The sequence below is a fragment of the Phocoena sinus genome, chromosome 2 (assembly GCF_008692025.1).
Source record: "Phocoena sinus isolate mPhoSin1 chromosome 2, mPhoSin1.pri, whole genome shotgun sequence".
Taxonomy (NCBI): domain Eukaryota; kingdom Metazoa; phylum Chordata; class Mammalia; order Artiodactyla; family Phocoenidae; genus Phocoena; species Phocoena sinus.
In genome coordinates, this window is record NC_045764.1 from 13,653,167 (window position 1) to 13,673,822 (window position 20,656).

At 36.7% G+C, this 20,656-nt stretch overlaps 1 protein-coding gene across 11 annotated transcripts in view; it reads right to left on the bottom strand.

Annotated features, from left to right (window-relative positions):
* The window catches only part of MLLT10 (MLLT10 histone lysine methyltransferase DOT1L cofactor), a 248,761-nt gene that overhangs the window by 8,542 nt on the left and 219,563 nt on the right, over nt 1-20,656 (bottom strand). For all 11 annotated transcript variants that reach the window (XR_004348430.1, XR_004348429.1, XM_032622514.1 and 8 more), the window contains 6 exons: nt 8,303-8,420; nt 6,882-6,954; nt 3,468-3,622; nt 1,346-1,534; nt 666-754; nt 169-530 (listed from right to left, as the gene is read on the bottom strand). Coding sequence is in view for 9 of the 11 variants with exons in the window: in XM_032622514.1 (XP_032478405.1) it covers nt 169-530; nt 666-754; nt 1,346-1,534; nt 3,468-3,622; nt 6,882-6,954; nt 8,303-8,420 (986 nt within the window). In the remaining 2 variants the exon portion in view is untranslated. The remainder of the gene's footprint in view (nt 1-168; nt 531-665; nt 755-1,345; nt 1,535-3,467; nt 3,623-6,881; nt 6,955-8,302; nt 8,421-20,656) is intronic.

Below are 20,656 nucleotides of genomic sequence, written 5' to 3' on the forward strand. Positions count from 1 at the left end.
GTGTCAAAAATAAATGGCTCTTGGTATAATGTATTAAGTTTGGTGGGTTTTAATTTCTTAGAGTACATCTAACAAGGAACACATTTAAAAATCCCAATCTAAAGTATGGACAGCACTGGTACCATGTTGCACTAAAAAACCCAAAAGGTATTTAAGTAAGTTTCTTACCTGTTAGTCAGTGTAGTTGGCATTGGATGTGCTGCATTAGGTGGTACAGTTGTGTGGGTGAGTGGGGTAGGGTTCTGGGATATTGTGACAGGGGTCTGAATAACCCCATTTAAAGCTCCTACAATGCCATTAATTGCCAGTTGGTTACCTGGCAAAGCTCCAATTATTCCACCCACTCCAGGCACGGCAGGAATGGTGGATGTTACAGTCTGCATTCCACTAGCCAGTGCCCCCACCGTCACACCATTGACCTGCTGAACTCCACTAAGGCCTGAGCCCTGCTGAGCTGGACTCTGCCCAGCAGGAGGTGGAGTAGAAAGAGCCGATGAGCTGCTGGTGCTTTGTCCACTGGAGGTTAAGTCCTAACGTAAGAAAGAATAGAAACTAAGTTGTAAACAACACAGCAAAACTGTTTAAAATAATTTTAAACCATCTAATGTGATATACTACTGTTCATAAGTGAAACACACAAATGAAACTAACCACACCCAAATTACCTGATTTAATACAGGAAGAGAATTATCAGGTAGAAAGCTGTTTCCTAGATGAGGGCTCTTACTGCTGTTCAAGGAATCAGTAGTAGGAGCTAGATTAAAAAAGACGAAGAAAAAGAAACCTATTTACCTGTTAAATTACATTATGTGTAAGATTAAAGGCTTGTCTAAAAACGCTTACCCTGAAGCCCGCATTAAAAACACTTAAATATTAAGCCTTGTTATTCTTAAGACCAATTTGAATGAAAAAAATCTTTATCTCTACTGAATATCATGGCTTTAAATCAATAAAGAGATCATTACATATTTAAATTTTACCATTAAATTCTGTACTAAAGAAGTTAGAGCAAATTCAAATTGAACAATGAACAGGATTCTTTTTTTTGAATTTTTGAATTTTATTTTTTTATACAGCAGTTTCTTATTAGTTATCTATTTTATACATATTAGTGTATATACGTCAATCCCAATCTCCCAATTCATCTCCCCACCACCACTTTCCCCCTTGGTGTCCATACGTTTGTTCTCTACATGAGCAGGATTCTTTATGCTCATAGAAAATAATTTATCATTCCTTTTCTACATCTGCATATAACTGATGACCAGTTATTATTCAGTTATTATGAAAAAGATAATGGAAGTCCATCCTACTTTCCTTAGATCCACAATAAATTCATACTTACCATTCTGTGCTGAAAATGCATGCATTTGATGAGATGGGCTGGGATTTGTTGTTATTGTTGGAAAAGGCACTGAGAGCTGTGCATTCAATAATTGAAGGCGTTCCTTTTTGGCAGTCAAGTTTTTAATCTGTTCCTCTAATCTTCGATTTTCTACTTGAAGTTGGTGTAATGACTTCAGCATTCCTAAAACTAGCAGACATTTGAATGGTTTTTAATAAAGAATTTCATACACAGGACTAGGTATTTTATGGACTTAAGTGTCAATAACTTTAGAAATAAATTAAAATAGAAAAGTAGAAATTCTATTAAGCATTTCTAAGTGACTAGGTTCTATTCCTAAATTTATATGTAGATATAAATAAACCATAATATATTTGTACCTATGTAAGCATAAAGGGATACTGTTCCTAGATATACCATGTGGAAACTTTGTCGCCACATACCAAAAAAACCCAACCTAGTTCAGGTAATTTCCATTCTCAAAGAAAAATCATGAGAACACTTTATTTTCATCAAAATAAAAACCTAATTAAAAATTCAAAGTGCTCGCCATGATTTTTCATTAAAATCATATTTCAAAGGGCAAAGAATCACACCAATATCCTTCGCCACAAATAAAGAGCACAAGTATTTGTTTGTTGCTTGGTTGAGTTAAGCAAGCCACCTGACAGAGGACTAGGAAGCCCAGCCGCTAGGCCTGTGGATCCACACTCGCCCAGCAGAGAGCAGTGTGTGTGCACCGCAGCCCCTCTCCCGGCTCCAAGGGAAGGCACGTCATCTGCATACAGGCTCGGCTTCTGTCCTGCCTTACCACCTCAAATACCGTTTCCGTTCCTGCCACAGCTCTCAGACCTCTCGACACAGCAGAGAGAGAGGCCTGTGTGATGCTGCAGTGAATGACACTTTAAAAGTTCTATGTATTAAAAAGTTGTATTTGTTTAACATGCCCTCAGGGCCTTGAAAACATACAATTCTACTGGTACAGACACATACGGTCATTTCCCAAGGATTTAACTTTTATCCCTCCTCTTCAAGATCCCACAAATAAACCCTTAGTATACCCAAATGAGATGCAGTAAGACTAAGCTAAACCTGTCCTCCAGCTATCATGTTGAAAGGATTATCCCAGCATGAATTTCCTCACAATTAGCATTTTTTGTCAGAGCACCATTCATAAAAATACCAATTTATGGCACCTGTGTAACAGTAAGCAAAATATTTTGTTTTGTTTTAAAAAATTAAAGCAGCGAAAGCTTATACCTCCCACCCCCAAAATGATTAAAAACCAAACCAAAACACCTATTATTTCCCCCAGCTATATATATATGTCCTTAATATTAGGCCACTTCTCTAGTTAACAGCATCTGTAGTAACAGTTTTTGTGTTTGGCATTTTTCACCCATGGCTCTCCTTAATACTTAAAATTGTAAAGATACTAAATATGTATATGTAATATATATTACATAATTTAGCAAGTAAATGATATAGATAATATACATGTTATATATATAATTTAGTAATTATTCTCCTTTCTCACCCAAATTGTAAAATCAAGAGAGTTGGCCATACTTGACTATACACATTTTTTAAAACAAATTCTCCAAAGATGAGCAAGTTTGATTCAAACACCTAAGCTAAAAGAAGCTATAACTCATATTTTAGTAAAACTTTTAAAAATTGACTAGAACAATGGTCAATGGAGAACAATGTACCAATATTTTAATAATTATAAAAAGTAACAAAAACCAGTGAATTCCATGAGCCAGGCAATGTTCTTTATATATTCTATGTCATTTAACCCTCAAAACAATACTATGATATAGGTACATTATTATTCCCATCCTACAAATGGAAATCTAAAAGCACAATGACATTAAGAAACTTGCCTAAGATCACACTGTTAATAACAGGTAAAAACAAAATTCAAGTCCAAGCAGTAAACCTGTAGCATTTGTTCTACTGAGCCACTACATTACACTTTCTCACCATATTATGTAAGACATATCATAATTTCAATGCTATTCTTGATGAAGTGTGACTTCAACATCTATCCACCTATCTGTTCATCCATCCATCCATCCATCTATTGATCTTTCTTTAAAGACAAGAAGAGAATACTTACTGTCACTAGGAGTGCCCTGTTCTAATAAAAACTGCTGTCCTTCACTCCACTGCCTCTCCAGAAGCTGCTCTATGCTGGCTGCTACTGGGGGCAGGTTTTCCAAACTGCTGTTGCCTGGTTGATCATAGCGGATCTGTAAGCTACTTACAGGGGACCTGTTGGAAACATTAATCCTCAGGTTAAACAGAAGAAGGACCCTTTGAAGGAAGCACATTCACATTTCTCACCTTACGCTGAGCCTTCTCCTGTACAAGTTATCTAACACCGGGCTGCCTATGTTAGAACAATAAAACCATAATCTACCCTAAAATTTAGTAATTACCATCCTTCCTCCCCAAATGGTAAAAATCAAGGGAATAGCTGGCCATGCTCAATAATTAAAAACCACTAGAAAATATATAAACACACCACTAATAGTCTCTGAAATAGGCTGTAAAAGAACTTGATGCAACTTTATAAGACAAAAGGGAGAAAGACAGGACTAGAAAGACACTGTACAATTATAATAAAGTAGAGAGCATTCATAACCACAAAATCTCAAATATCAGTAAAAAGAATTTTTAAACAATTTTGAAGGAGCATTTTGTTATAAATTCAAAAATACTTAGTTTCAAGTATTTTTAGAATTAGGGAACATTATCCAGACCAAAGCAATTTTTGAGCCCTTTATACAAATTTTTTCTAAAATGTCTTACATCTGTACTTCAAATGATAACAACTTAATCACCTCTTCCAAAACAAGTATCACTTATATTAGGATGTACATGTTATGTTCTCTCATCCACTTTTTGTTTTAAAAAAGTAAATGGGGCCATTTCTGTTCTCCAGCCTCCATAAAAATATAATAAATTAGTAAAGGGCTTTAGAGTTTCTGAAGTATTTCCACCTAGTTGACTTCACAACAACCTAGTGAGAAGTCAAAACCTGCCTTACTGGCTCCATTTCTATCTGAGGAAACAAGATGGGGCTTTAGTGACTTGTCCAAAGACACGCCGCTAGTAAATGACAGAGCTGGGCTACAGCTCAGGTCTTCCAACAGCCTGAGAATGCTCTGCCACATCCCTGATACGCATCTCTCCAAAAATCTCTTTAAATTAGAAGTTAAACAAATGAGGCTTTTTATTCCACATGTAAACATCACATGCTACATACAGCTGCCCATCCCTTTCCAAATAGTATATTATTGCCAGGATAATTTAGGCCATTATATTTCAGGCTGCTTTTTAAAGAATAATATACAGTTGGAAATATGCGCTAAAGTAATTTAGTGCCATTTTTTTGTGTTAAATACCATTTAGCTAATGAAACACGAAGAACTGCACAATGCAAAATTGCAGCAAGGAATCCTGAATAATTTCTAGGTAGCTTGCACGATATTTTAAGTTTAAAAGGAGAACACAGGGGGGCTTCCCTGGTGGCACAGTGGCTAAGAGTCCACCTGCCGATGCAGGGGATGCGGGTTTGTGCCCTGGTCTGGGAAGATCCCGCATGCCGTGGAGTGGCTGGGCCTGTGAGCCATGGCCGCTGAGCCTGCGCATCCGGAGCCCATGCTCCGCAACGGGAGAGGCCACAACAGTAAGAGGCCCGCGTACCACAAAAAAAAAAAAAAGGAGATCACGGGGACTTCTCTGGTGGCGCAGTGGTGAAGAATTCGCCTGCCAAATGCAGGGGATACGGGTTTGAGCCCTGATCCGGGAAGATCCCACATACCACAGAGCAACTGAGCCCGTGCGCTGCAACTACTGAAGCCCACGCGCCTAGAGCCCGTGCTCCACAACAAGAGAAGCCGCCGCAATGAGAAGCCCATGCACTGCAAAGAAAAGTAGTCCCCGCTTACCACAACTAGAGAAAGCCCAAGCACAGCAACAAAGACCCAGTGCAGCCAAAAATAAATAAATTAAAAAAAAAAAAAAAAAGAACACAGAGACGCTTCCTCCACTAAACATAAGAGCAAAAAAAAAATCCATTAACTTTCTTCTTTGAAAAAAAAAGAATAAAACAGTACAGAAGTAACACAGCATAAATTATAAATTGGTCAGATGATGTTATAATTGTACTTCAGACTCCTAGTTTCAAAAGAAGACTATTTAATTTTCTGCAGAGTTCAATTAGGAAAACAACACTACCTTTAGTTCACTCAGGGATTAGAAAAAAGGCACTACTTGATGCAGCACTAGAAAATAGCAAAATTAGAGGTTATTGGACTAATCTCTCTAACGTTAAAGATGTTCCTTAACAGACATTCCCATATATATCAGCAACACAACAACAGTGATATTTACGGTAGCCATGGCAGAAAAATTTTTATTTTTAATAGAATTTTTAAATTTCCACAGTTGAAAAAGATTCTTGAATGGGCTTCTTCCTCCTTCTGCTCCATTCTCACCCAATCTAATACTATGCTTGAGGCAGTTTACAAAATTAGAGAACAGAGAGAAAACAAACTAGAAAAAGGTATAGGAGTTGAGAGTGGAATAAAGTTAATAAAACGATAGCCTAATGTGCTATTCACAGGAATAACCTTATATATTATATATTAATAAATGGTACCTGAACTCTTTCATATAACATCTAAGATAATTTCACAGAACAATGTAACATATTTGCTATACTTTGCTTCAGACAATTTTAAGAACTAGAGGGATTTCAGAGATGAGCCACAAGAACTTCATTTACTGAATTAGGAACTAGAGACTAAAGGGTTAAGTGCATTGCCCACAACAGAGCTAAAACTGGAACCCAAAGTTGAAAGCCTGGAGTCTGCAGCTTTAAGAGACTTTTTTTGTGTGTTTTTGTTTGTTTGTTTTGTTTTTATTTTTGGCTGTGTCGGGTCTTTGTTGTTGCATGGGGGCTTTCTCTAGTTGCGGCGAGCGAGGGCTACTCTTCTTTGCCCTGCACGGGCTGCTCATTGCAGTGGCTTCTCTTGTTGCAGAGCATGGGCTGTAGGCGCAGGGGTTTCAGTAGTTGTGGCACACGGACTCAGTTGCTCCGCAGCATGTGGGATCTGCTCGGGCCAAGGATCAAACCCATGTCCGCCCGGCATTGGCAGGCAGATTCTTAACCACTGCGCCACCAGGGAAGCCCTAAGAGACTTTTAAGACTATTTTCTAACCAAAAAGAATTACCCAAATTAATACATTAATAGTACCAGGAGCTGAATATACAAGAGAGCTGAAATTCATTAGAAATCCAAGAAAAGGTATATCTTTTACAAAGCTTACAAATCTAACCATGTGTTTAAATTAATATTCAAGTCAATTTAGAATCATTTTTCTTGACTGTCCAGACATGCTTCTTATCTATAGAATGCTTTTATAGCCTCACAAATGTATGCTCTGCTGATATGAGTTAAAGAAGTTTCCAAATCGCGAAATGTTTCCTTTGCCGATACTTTGCAGTGCAAATAACGCTTACCTTGGTGAGAGACTCCCTCTGGGTGAGCTTCCTCTGCCACCAAGGCTGCGGCTATTGTCTCCGAGTTCTTGATCTGCAGTGTAAATATTTCACAGCTGATAAAGTGACTCTCACTAGATAACAGGTTTTAAGCTCTGGCCCTGATTTTTTCTAAAACATACATAAAACCTTTACCACTATCTTTGCAGTTACTATGAAAGTAGAAGATCTAGTATGTTGCTAGTTTAGAATTGCTGAACTGTGGCATGTAAGGCGTTGTCCCTACACGTTTTTTGTGGGTGGAGAAGGCCATGGATTATGTTCATTCTTTCATTCCTTTCAATTTTACAGCACAGAAGCATGGTTTCCATTTGCAGTACCCTCCCCTCAGCCACTTTTAATTTCTACGGTTAAAGTAATGAATCACAGCTGTGGACAGCTAATCTGTATGCTTATCACAGCAAATCCTTATGCTTTGTATATTTTAACACTTTGCATTCCAAGACAAGTCATAAAATACATATGTATTACATAGAGCTACACACTAAAAGTGTATCTATTATATGGATCATTTCACATAACACTAAATATCCAAATGGACAATAACAAGTAGGAATACAGAATTCTGTATTTAAAAGGAAAAAGAAATTAATTTCTTCAAAATATCCCTTAGGTAACACCGAGTATCTCTGCTTGAAAAATAACTTGTATTTCCCCTACAGTTAGTTCCTTATAAAATCATCCTATCTGGCCTCTTTAAGGTTGTCCTCCCCTTATTCTGAGTCAGGTAACCTCTGACCCTTAAAGTGTAAAGACATGACTGATCCATTCTTGGTGAACTGCTAAACCCATTCCCTTCCCCCAAACAGGCATGACTACTTGGACATGTCAACAAATCCTTAAGGATGGAATGAGACAAAGCAAATCCAGTGGCTCATTAAAACAGTACAAGAGGCAAACGCTACAAAATGTCAACTGGTAAAAATTCACAGGATTACTAAACACTGTAGAAATTCTCTAACAGGATTTTTTTACCAAGTTTGTGTAATGCAATTTCATGAATTATGCAAATAAAGATTGAGGCTATTCAGAGAAAAGCCCAGTGTTATGTTACTTTCATTGCACAGAACTGAGCACTGAACACATCAATCACAAAAGTCACAGGAGACACTAGCATTCCTGCCTGCTGATGGCTCTGCTTAAACATTTACATTTCAGACAGTAAAAAAGCACATCACTATTTTGCAGCACAGCATACTATTTACTTCCAACTGTGATTCTTTTGATTTAAAAAGGGAGGGGCACAACCCCCCCCCCACCCTTTAGATTTTACTTATTAACCACACCTTTAGATCTTTCAAATCAAATGACCTGAAGGGGGTAAAAATTACACTGGGGGAAGGGAACAGAATTTTAGAGTTTAAAAATTCTTGAAATCTTACCTGTTTGATTATTTTCAGACTGAGCTATAAGAGCTGCCATCGATGAATTTGGATTTAATCTATTGCCATACATATGAGATGATGCCTGACTAAGAGAAGATCCAGCTAGAGTATTTGCCTAAATGAAAAGAATTACAAAGACAAATGAATCATACTTAAAAATATCTTAATACTTTTCCTCCCAATAGAACTAGTAACAACTATTTTCTCCAACCTAAGAATATAAGCAAAAATTTCTGACTTTCTGAAGAGCAAATTTCATTCTTGTTTCACCATTCCAATATTCCAGTTTCTGGAAAGTTACATAACTCTAAATTTAAAAAAATAAAAAAGTGAGAGAGAGAAAGAAAAAGGATTGGCACGAAGTTAACTATTCATGCTTTAATTTCAAAGTACCTATTCGATACCAAAACCAGTGGCATGGTAACCATGTGAACATATGACTAGTTATTTAATCTTATTAAACCATTTACAAAATAAGGGCAGGGAGACAACAGATGTCTAACAAATGTTTCAATCTCTTACCTCACAGGCTGGCTGAGGAGGTCAAAAGGTCCAACTTCTACCTTTAGTATTTTAACTATGCAGAGCCATATTTCTATTGCTTAACTCTGTCATTAGTAAAACCTGCACACTATTTTGTTATTTCCTATTCTGATAGACTTGGAAGCCTGCTGCTTTTTCTGTTTTGTTTTGTTTTATTTTAAAAGAAAGCAAACAGGCATCACAAGTATGTTTTCTATACAATGCAGGGCTCAACGAATCACAGCTTTGCCCTGACCCCATATAAGGCACTGTCTTTTTGGCAGTAAGCCAGCTCTACGAACTGAAGAGCTAGTCCACAGTTTGTGATTCATTCATGTTGCTAACCACAATTCTGAAGGCCTCCACTGGGACTTGTGCCAAACAAGCGAAAATGAACCCTTAAACAGATGAAGCTAAGGAGGCTGGCCAAAGTCTTGCGTAATCCAAAGTAATAAAAATGCCTTCTTTGATGTGAATACTTTCTCCCACTTTCCAAGAATATTATAACCTTAAAAATGTGGCATTTTAGAAGCAAATCTCTTGTACACAAAACACTGTTAACTCACAGAAGGCTATTACTAGCCTGAAATACTCTTCAGACTTAACAGAACCACGAATTTCAAAGTAGATTTCTTTTTCTTTTTCATGAATGAAATCAAACTTAACCTTTCATAAAAACAAAATCATTGTGTAGTTATTGCAAAACAAAATTCTGGAAAACAATTTAAAAGAACTGAGACATTTTTAATATAAAGCAGTTGAATAACAGCAGAACAAAAGATGTGGGACATTTTGACATGTTTAACTGCACAAAAGAGAACAAGACGACATAATAGTGACAACAAGCAAAATATAAACAAGAGAATAAACTGTGTTTCTGGAAAGACTCAGACCCTGACATTAATATTTGGCCTCTAGCCAACTTACTAAGCATAAAAGTTGGCCTTTACAATTCATAGTAATAGTCCCCGTGATGTAGAATCCTGTCCTTGCTTTCCATTGTTTCAAAGGGTATAGTTCATACTGTAATGTCTAAGTTCAACTGGTCAATTTCTGGGCTTTATTTTTCCTCTTATTAAAGATACGTATATGAAGTCAGTAGTTTGGATTATATAGTACTGTTTAAAAATCAATTAGCCCTCGGCAAAAGCTAAGTCAGCACTTTAACCTAAAGATCACACTAGACACTTACCATGTATAGAATATATTAAATGAGTCAAAAATGGAAACATAGGAAGACTTTTTTTTTTTAACCTCTCCAGAAGTTAACTACTTGGGAATCTTGGATACTTATAAAATAACTTAGAACAAGAAAAATCCAAAGAGACACACAAAATGATCAGATGTTACCAGTAACCCAGTTTAAAATCTTGGGCACCTCACACTTAAAAATGCTCTTTGCAGAGCGCACTTACTTACTCTAGACACAATTCTAAAAAGATCAACTAAGCATATAACAGATTAGAAGTGGAAAATTAATTAGAAAGACGAAGAAAAAGTAATATCTTGAGACATTTTGTTGGCAGCAAGAAGTAACAGCTGACAGCAAGAGAGGAGAGAGAAAAATACCAGCAAGAATGAGTGCATTCCCGACTGCTGGTGGGGCTGTGCTCTGAGTACATGGACAGGAGGGGCCTCTGCACCCGCACCCTATCCTTTGACTCTCGTGTTTGTGCACTCATCCACTGGCTGAATCAAAACTATTATCATACCAGTTGAACTGCTTTTCTAGTTCCAATTATCAGTTTTATGAGCTGCCTTAGTCTCTTGACAAGAATCAAAGATCCTATTCTCTTTCAGGAAGGGTTCCTTCTGTCAAGAGCTTTATATTTATCCTTGTTAGCTTCAAATTTCTTGATGTAGTCTCCAAATCATCTTACTTTCCGAATCACACACTACGCCCACTACACTAACGGATCAAAACGCAAAGCAGCACACCATAACTGATTTCCATAATGACTATCAACAGGAAAGAATCAATCATTGTTAGCATGATTCCAAAGCAGGAAACATGTATTTTATAAACATGGCAGGAAAAGGAAAAATTAATAATAAAATAATAAAATAAATTAGAAATACATTCTTCATTATCCTGAATGATAAATTTCCCAAATTTTCTGAATGTTTAAAAATTATCTGGTAGTTTCGTCTTTTAAAAATTATTCTATTTATCTAAACAAGAAATTTCCAAGAGAGACTGAAAATAAATGACTAATTTTACCATGTAGGATTCTGTGGTATATGAAAACATCTAAAGCACTCCACATTAAAATTCAAGTCATTACCATCATTTTAAGCAGGGAACATGAAGCTACCAAAGATTCCACAAATGCCTGACACTGCTTGGCCAACACTTCTCAAATGGTATTTACAATGGTTACTGCTGGAAACTCTTGATAACTCTGTAGGCACCTTAGGACCAAGGAACTCCCAACATTTCAGTAAAAACGTTCTTCAACTTAGTGGCAATAGAGAAGGATAAGTGAGAGAGCAGAGGGAAGAGACACACAACTTATGAGGACAGTACACATATAATGACTGGCATTTTGTAGACTCAAAAACCTTCGTTATTAATAAGTGAAAGCACTAAGATTCATGGAAGTCCATGAGAACCTAAAGAAGCTAGTTATGAAGCATAAAGGGCACTGAAAGCTTTTATATAAAAGGAATCTGGAACAAGGAATAAGGGAAACAATATATACACAGTTCTCCAAAGCACACTTTGAACATGGATTTTTAAAGTGCACGGAAAGCAAATTAGTAATGTACCACAGGTCTGCTTCAGAAGACCTGGTATAAAAACTCGCAGTTGTTATTGCTGGAGACGGTGTGGAGATAAAGGAGCCCTCCTACACTGCTGGTGGGAATGTAAATTGGTGCAGCCACTATGGAGAACAGTATGGAGGATCGTTAAAAAACTAAAAACAGAGCTACCACATGATCCAGCAATCCCACTCCTGGGCATATATCCAGAGAAAACCATAATTCAAAAAGATACATGTACCGCAATGTTCATAGCAGCACTATTTACAATAGCCAAGACATGGAAGCAACCTAAACATTCACTGACAGATGAATGGATAACGGAGATATGGTACATATATACAATGGACTACTACTCAGCCATAAAAAGAGTGAAATAATGCCATTTGCAGCAACATGGATGCACCTAGAGATTATCATACTAAGTGAAGTAAACCAGACAAAGACAAATATCGTATCATAGAGCTCACATACGGAATTTAAAAAAAAAAAAAAAAGGGAGAGAGATACAGATGAACTTATATACAAAACAGAAATATATCCACAGACATGGAAAACAAGCTTATGGTTACCAAAGAGGAAAGGGGAAGGGGCAGAGGGATAACTTAGGAGTTTGGGATTAACATATACACACAACTATATATAAAATAGATAACCAACAAGGACATACTGTATGGCACAGGGAACTATACTCAGTATTTTGTAATAACCTATAAGGGAAAAGAATCTGAAAAAAAAAAAAAAGAAATATATGTATGTATAACTGAATCACTTTGCTGTACACCTGAAATTAACACAACATTGTAAATCAACTAGACTTCAATGAAAAAAAAACCAAAAAACTGGCAATTGTGTCTGGAAGGAAGTACATACCTTATTTCAATTCTATCTTGCCCTGGGAAAGAGAATGTTTACTGTGGGCAAATATGTTCTCAGGCCTATTGGCACTATAGAGAGTATGAGTTGTTAAACACTGGGGAGGCTGAGTGAAGGTATCCACAAGACACATAAACTCTGTACTGGTTTTGCAACTTTTCTATACACCCAAAAATTATTTCAAAATAAGAAGCTAAAACAAAAAAGAATATGTAAGTGTCCATCAACAGATGAATGGATAAAGAAGATGTGGCACATATATGTAGTGGAATATTACTCAGCCATAAAAAGAAATGAAATTATTTGTAGTGAGGTGGATGGACCTAGAGTCTGTCATACAGAGTGAAGTGGATCAGAAGGAGAAAAACAAATACCATATGCTCACACACATATATGGAATCTAAAAAAAAATGGTTCTGATGAACCTAGGGGCAGGACAGGTGTAAAGACACAGACGTAGAGAATGGACTTGAGGACACGGGGAGGGGGAAGGGTAAGATGGGATGATGTAAGAGTAGCACTGACATATATACACTACCAAATGTAAAAATAGACAGCTAGTGGGAAGCAGCCGCATAGCACAGGGAGATCAGCTCGGTGCTTTGTGACCACCTAGAGGGGTGGGATAGGGAGGGTGGGAGGGAGACACAAGAGGGAGGGGATATAGGGGTATATGTATGCATATAGCTGATTCACTTTGTTATACAGCAGAAACTAACACACCACTGTAAAGCAATTATACTCCAATAAAGATGTTTAAAAAAAGAATATGACCGCCAAAAAACTGGTCACTTGGCTTTATCGTGTCCTGATGAAATGAAGTCATCTACTCAAAATGTAAAAACAGGTTTTAGATCAAGATAAAAATATTTTATGAAATTATAAGTTCATATTGCCTTAATAAACTTCTGCTTTCACTTCCAAATATATGATACCTTAGACAGGTTCTTTTTTCCCTCCCCAAGACTAATAACTGAAGGAACCACTTCCACGCAAGATGTTATATCTATTCTAATACCTTAGTAAAAGTCTCACTAAGTGTAACAATTATTTTACAAGATGGACCCAGAGCCAAGTAAAGTACAAATAAACTGAATAATTATTGAGGTAAATCTAAGTCACAGTGAAGCAAAATATTCTTAGTACCTGAGTCAAAGAATACCCTTAGCAAATTTAGAATAACTTACTATGTTAAGCATCTAGAAAGATATGCAAGTCCCTAGACCAAGGCAGTAGTGAAACTCGAAATAAATCATAGAAATTTAGTGTTTCCTAAGTAGACTGACATACCCTATTAAAATATTAACAAGATTAAAATTATATTTCAGCTTGAAGTTCACCTCTTACATTTCAAATGTCTCCTTATGACCACAGAGAAGTTTTGAAAGAGTTCTAGTTGTAGAGTGAAGTAAGTCTACCAAATTCCTAGGCACTTGGCTCATTCTAAAGAAGTTAGTAGTAGAGAGGGAAAAAATCAGGCTAAATCTGCTCAATTATCTGAGTATCAGACTTAAAAGTGGGTATTGTTTTGGCAGATTTTTTTTTCCTCCCTAATGTTGGTAAAGGCAGAAAAATAAAGTATAAAGAAGAAAAATTAGGTTTGAAAGAACAGTACCTATCAAAATTTCACCTTTGGAAAGTATCATGGCAATGCATCATCTAGAGGTGAGTATGAAACTTCATGCTTCAATCATATAGGAAGAGGTCATAGCAAGCATTTTTTAAATGCACAATTAACCTGTCAATAAACATTAAAGTCAAATGATTCAAACAAGCTCTAAAACACAGCAGCTTCTTCTTCAAACTTTCCAACGCTGACACATGATTTTAAAATGCGTTCTTCTGAAACACTGTCAGCTCACTAAACAGTATTATTTTTAAAAATTCCTACTTCATCCATACTCTTACAAGAAAAAACTCTTTGTTATCACTATATCGGCCATAAGACAAACTATCTCACCTTGGGTGAGGCACTAAAGCTCTCTGTCCTCAATTTCCATCTGTAAAAATGGAGATAGAAATAGTACCTTCATCATAAGAATACTGTGAGACTTGAGTTACTGCACGTAAGGGCTGAGAAGAATGCGTGGCAGATGGCAAGCACTCAAACTTTACCTTGTTATTTAAAACTTCTTTTCATAAACTATTATGGTTTCCATCTTTTCCATTAACTTCATTAGAGAACATAATTTGCCCATTATATTCTGATATTAACATGGCTATATTTCAGAGTAAAACATTTCCCTAAGAAAAATTAGATAGTACTGTCTCATTATGCAATGATATCTTAATCTATATATTCTATAATAACATAGCAATACAGCAAATATAATGTAAGGATTCAAATATTTTAATGATAATTTATACACAGTTTGTTTGACTAGAAAAGTTTCCAGGAAAAACGAGAACAGTAGAAAGTTTCATATGTTCTCCAACTCAATCCTAACTTTGTACTCTAAAATGTATCCTGATAACAGACCCATTTCTGTGTCAGCTACCACCATCGGGCTTTAATACTCAGCATGTGATGAGAGAAGAAACCATGTGTGAACAACTTTCAGGTCCCATGAGTAGGCTGACTGTTAAAGCTGTCAGGTTCAATTGCATCATTCCACTTTATTCAATGCCCCAAACTGCTCTCTAATTGTTAGGAGCTTAACGTATTCAAAACCATTGTTTAGGCTAATGCTGAAATGCCCCACAATTGAGTTTATAAAGTAGTGGGAGGGATTAAATTGTAGTTAAACCATCAATGAACACTGATGATTGAGCAACAGGACTGTGCAGAATAACCACCAATTCTAAGCAGGTTTCTTAATTGGCCAATATCTAATCAATATATCACCTACCTTTTGGGGTGGAAATTAAGTCCCTAGGACTAAAGAGGCTATTGAAATAATTTAAGAATGAAAAGACCTTAGTCAACAGCTGTATGTGAAATGACTAAATGGGTGTAATAACCATTAATTCCAAAGTACTTCATGGTCTGCAAAGTACTTATTCTCGCTTGAACTTCAGAATATACCTGTACTGCAGGTAGAACAGGTATTTAAAGTATTCCATTTCACATATGAAAAAAAAAAATCAACATCCACAAATGTAAAAGACCTACCCACAGACACACTAGTGAGCAGCAACGCTCCAGGAATCTAGGATTTCGGACCCCAGTTTCTGCTATTTTGCATTGTGCCACACAGACAGACACAGTAAAATTCCTAAGAATGTTTTTTCAAAGAGATACCCCTTAACACAGAGGCTCATAATCTATGTCACTTAACCTCTTCATCATCCAAAAGTAAGTAGCATTAGAAAGCACTTATAAAAACTTATTCTGCTCAGAATGTGGACTTCCTTAAAATTACAAGTCATGGGCTTCCCTGGTGGCGCAGTGGTTGAGAGTCCGCCTGCCGATGCAGGGGACACGGGTTCGTGCCCCGGTCTGGGAGGATCCCACATGCCGCGGAGCGGCTGGGCCCGTGGGCCATGGCTGCTGAGCCTGCGCGTCCAGAGCCTGTGCTCCGCAACGGGAGAGGCCACCACAGTGAGAGGCCCGCATACCTCAAAAAAAAAAAAAAAAAAAAAAAAAAATTACAAGTCATTATGTATTTAAAACAGGGACTTCCCTAGTGATGCAGAGGTTAAGAATCTGTCTGCCAATGCAGAGGACACAGGTTCAAGCCCTGGTCCGGGAAGATCTCACATGCTGCAGAGCAACTAAGCCCATGTGCCACAACTACTGAGCCTGCGCTCTAGAGCCCGCAAGGCACAACTACTGAGCCCGCGTACCACAACTATTGAAGCCCACGTGCCTAGAGCCCATGCTCCACAACAAGAGAAGCCACCGCAATGAGAAGCCCACGCACCGCAACGAAGAGTAGCCCCCGCTCGCCACAACTAGAGAAAGCCTGTGTGCAGCAAGACCCAATGCAACCCCCAAAATAAATAAATAAATTAATTAATTAAAAAGCAGGATACAACAATAAAGTAAAATAAAATAAAATAGATGAAACTTTCGCTCTGACCAATCAAGTCAGAGCTCCTCCAAAGATAGATGAATCGGCCTGGGAAACTGAACCATTTTCCCAAACAGAATTAAAGTGCCCTATCAGCCATCATCTGAAAGGAAATCAGGATTATATCTAAGACAGCTCCCCAACACACACACCAAAGTTAAGATACCTGAAGTAAAAGTCTCACAGAAAACTGCAAAACATTAGTCACTAAATTATACCTTTAAAATACTTAAATTTATCTGCATTTACTAAATATCACATAAATAAACCTTAGAAGTTCCTTCAATTAAATTACTTTTAAACCTGTATCATTTTTATAATAGTAACACAGAGTAAACAAGGAACCATGATTATCTACATGAAGACTGTATCCAAAAGCAAAACTCAGAATGCAAGACATATTAGAGTACAATTATTTTCATTACATTCTGTCTTAAACTCTATTAAAGCAATCATCCTTCAAACAAAAGCACCAGAATTCTTCCAAAGACAAAACAGAATGAATGCAGAACTAAGAAACAGTGGAATTTGAAAGGCAAAATGAAAAATTAATGGCACACCTATAGAAACTAATTTATACCTCTACCCATGATACGAGAGCAGAGCACCCATCATTAAAACATCACAAGGACAGCAGTTCTATCTTCCAATAATGTTAAGGAACTATCATTGTAACTATACTGCTGATATCTGTGAAGGAATAATTACCCTAAAAACAAGTTTATCAAATAAAACAAAAGGATTTGACATCAAACAATATAAAACTAGGTTATCAAACATTTTTAAAGGTTTTTTTCAAATTAGGGCTGCTAAGCATCAGACTTTGTCTCCCCACATTTTTACAAGTGTCTCCTTTTTGCCCCATTAAAGGCACAAATCTAGTTTCAGTTTTAATTTCTATTAGCTCTTCCTGATCTTACTTCCCTGACCACTTGCCTGGGAACAATCCTTAAGACAGCAAATAAACCAAAGAAGAGGCCTGTCTATCTTACTTAAAACCAAGGCCAGAAAGATCAAGAATGACCTACGGATTTTTATCCTGCTGGCACCAAGCCCATCACTAAAAATTACTGCTTTCATTAAGGTTTTGGGAGGGAAAGGAGGAAAGTCAAAACGTCGTTCAAATTTAACACTTCTATTCTCTGATTTATATTTTTTAAAACATTTGCTTGCTGGTGTGATGGTTTTCTCAATAATTGTAACAAGGCTTCTATAATTATATTTTAAACATTGACAGTTTTAATTTACAAACTTATAGCACTACTCTCTTCATTTTTAAATCAACTACCTATAAAGAAACTCTAAATAAAAGGCTAAGGTGTGATTATCTAAACACAGTGAATTGCATGATCTGAAAACATACAAGGCCTATACAAAAGTTAAACAGAAATAAACTTCTGTCAATTTGGAAAGAAGATTAAATTACCAAGTGCATCACAATTTTAGGAGTTCTATCTAAACATTCGATTTATTCTAAATATTTCTGTATCCTTTCCTTTGCACATTGCTTAGAAAATTCACACTTTGCACATTCAACACCCATACAATTGTCTAAGGCAGCTAAACTGAAGTAGTTCTGCACTCAGTTCAACTCAGAGGTCAACCTGCCTCAGTTGCCTGGAGACTGATGGCTGCTACAGCAGCACCAGATAAGCCAGGCTAAATAAGCTCTGGCTTCAAGGCAGAAAGTGTTTACTGCTGGACAGAAACACAGATGCAGCTGTCTCGGCATGCAGCATGTGAGTCTCACTGGATGATCATATTTATAAGAGACCCACCTTACTGAAACAGGGAAGAGGATAAACAGTGAAGATTTTAATTGGACTGAATCCTGGATTACTTGAAACTATGATTTCTTTGTTCTTCAGCTGAGTCATATGTTAAGTGGAATTTTCCCTCTAGCTATAAATTTCTCTTCACTACCACTTCCCCCACCCACCTCCCTAAAGCCAACCCCCAAAACCACAAACATAATGAATGGGAAGAAATGAGATTTTTGCTTAATTCAGCCTGGAATTAACCAGAGGTAATTAAAACAGACTTTTAGAAAGAAAGGAAAGGAAAATACACATTGAAAATGTTCATGTGAGACTCTTTCCAAGGATATAAAGCTATCAACAGCGTATGGTTACACTTAATTAAAAGAGATAAAACTATTAATAAGAGCCATTTTCTCATTTATCCTTTCACCCTCTCTAACCCCAAACCCCTATCATTATGCCTATAGCTCACCTAGACTAGTGAAATGAGCTAGAGAAAAACTCTCCTAAACTAGTCAAACTTCCCTTCTTCAGGTTGAGAAGTTCACCAAATTGTTAACTTTCATTTTCAAAGACAATACCACTAATCATGCCATTGTTTTTCTGTGCTGAACTGTTGTTTATTCTAATTCTTGATCTAATTATAATGGTGATCGTTTGCACTGCACCACTACATACTTTAAAAATAACTTAATGCTGTGCTCTGATGTACAACTTACAGAAAATGCTGGAAAAGTGTACATATATTCTAAGGTCCGTACAATAGAAATTATGAACACATACATAAAGCAGAAGTTTACAGCAACTTACAAACAAATAACTACTTAACTAGTTGTTTATAACTAGACATTTGTCTTTGTCATAATTTTCTTAAAACTGAGACTATTAGAGGCATTGGGTAAAATGAAAATAATACAATTATAAAGAATTACAAATAAAGAAAAAATATATATACTTTAGGAATTTTAAATTATTACCTTTGAGGAAACACGGGGGTTGGGGATGGGGAGTGAGTGTGTGTGCGTGCGTGTGCGCACGTGTGTGTGTGTGTGTGTGCGCGCGCACGCACGTGCACAGCTGTGCCCATTTACTATCCTATTTATATAATTATGATTTCTCTGGTTTGACTCTGGCTCTTAGAGCATTCCTGTAGACTAGGTCACCCATCAAGTTCCAGATCTAAAATGAAGGAAAAGGATAAATAAATGCAAAACCACCAACACAGTCACCATTATTTATAATATTATAAATATCCCTTCTTATAGGGTGTTCAAGTAAGAACACCCTATAAGTACTTAAAAGAATCATTCACTCTTAACCCTATATTCTCCTTCACTGGTTTTTAAAAATTTACACCACAGATATTCATATATTATTTCTGCGATTTTAAAATTATGAAAGGAATTTTTAAAACCACAGAAGTCCAAAAGTGGTTCATACTTTGTTTGGTCCTCCTTTTAAAAAAGGGAATAAAAGCTCCCCCCAAATTACTATTTTACATCATTAGGACAAAATCAGGAACTCAGAAATTGAAAAGAATCAGTTGGTGCCAACATATTCTTTTGTGCTCTCCCATGAATATCATGTAAAAATGTGTATTATTTCCACTCGTGTCAATACAGATTGAGGTATTTTATAAATTCCTATAGGAAGCCCTATTTCATTTATCTCCCCTATAATCTTACTTTCATTTGCAAATGAAGAAACTGACAAAGGATTAATCTCCAAAATATACAAGCAGCTCATGCAGCTCAATATCAACAAAACAAACTACCCAATCCAAAAATGGGCAGAAGACCTAAACAGACATTTCCCCAAAGAAGACACAGATTGCCAGCAAACACATGAAAAGATGCTCAACATCACTAATCATCAGAGAAATGCAAATCAAAACTACAATGAGGTGTCACCTCACACCGGTCAGAATGACCATCATTAAAAAAAATCTACAAACAATAAATGCCGGAGAGGGTGTGGAGAAAAGGGAACCCTCTTGCACTGTTGGTGGGAATGTAAATTGATACAGCCACTATGGAGAACAGTATAGAGGTTCCTTAAAAAACTAAAAATAGAACTACCATACGACCCAGCAATCCCACTACTGGGCATATACCCTGAGAAAACCATAATTCAAAAAGAGTCATGTACCACAATGTTCATCGCAGCTCTATTTACAATAGCCAGGACATGGAAGCTACCTAAGTGTCCATCGACAGATGATTGGATAAAGAAGATGTGGCACATATATACAATGGAATATTACTCAGCCATAAAAAGAAACGAAACTGAGTTATTTGTAGTGAGGTGGATGGACCTAGAGTCTGTCATACAGAGTGAAGTAAGTCAGAAAGAGAAAAACAAATACCGTATGCTAACACATATATGGAATCTAAAAAAAAAAAAAAAAAGGTTCTGAA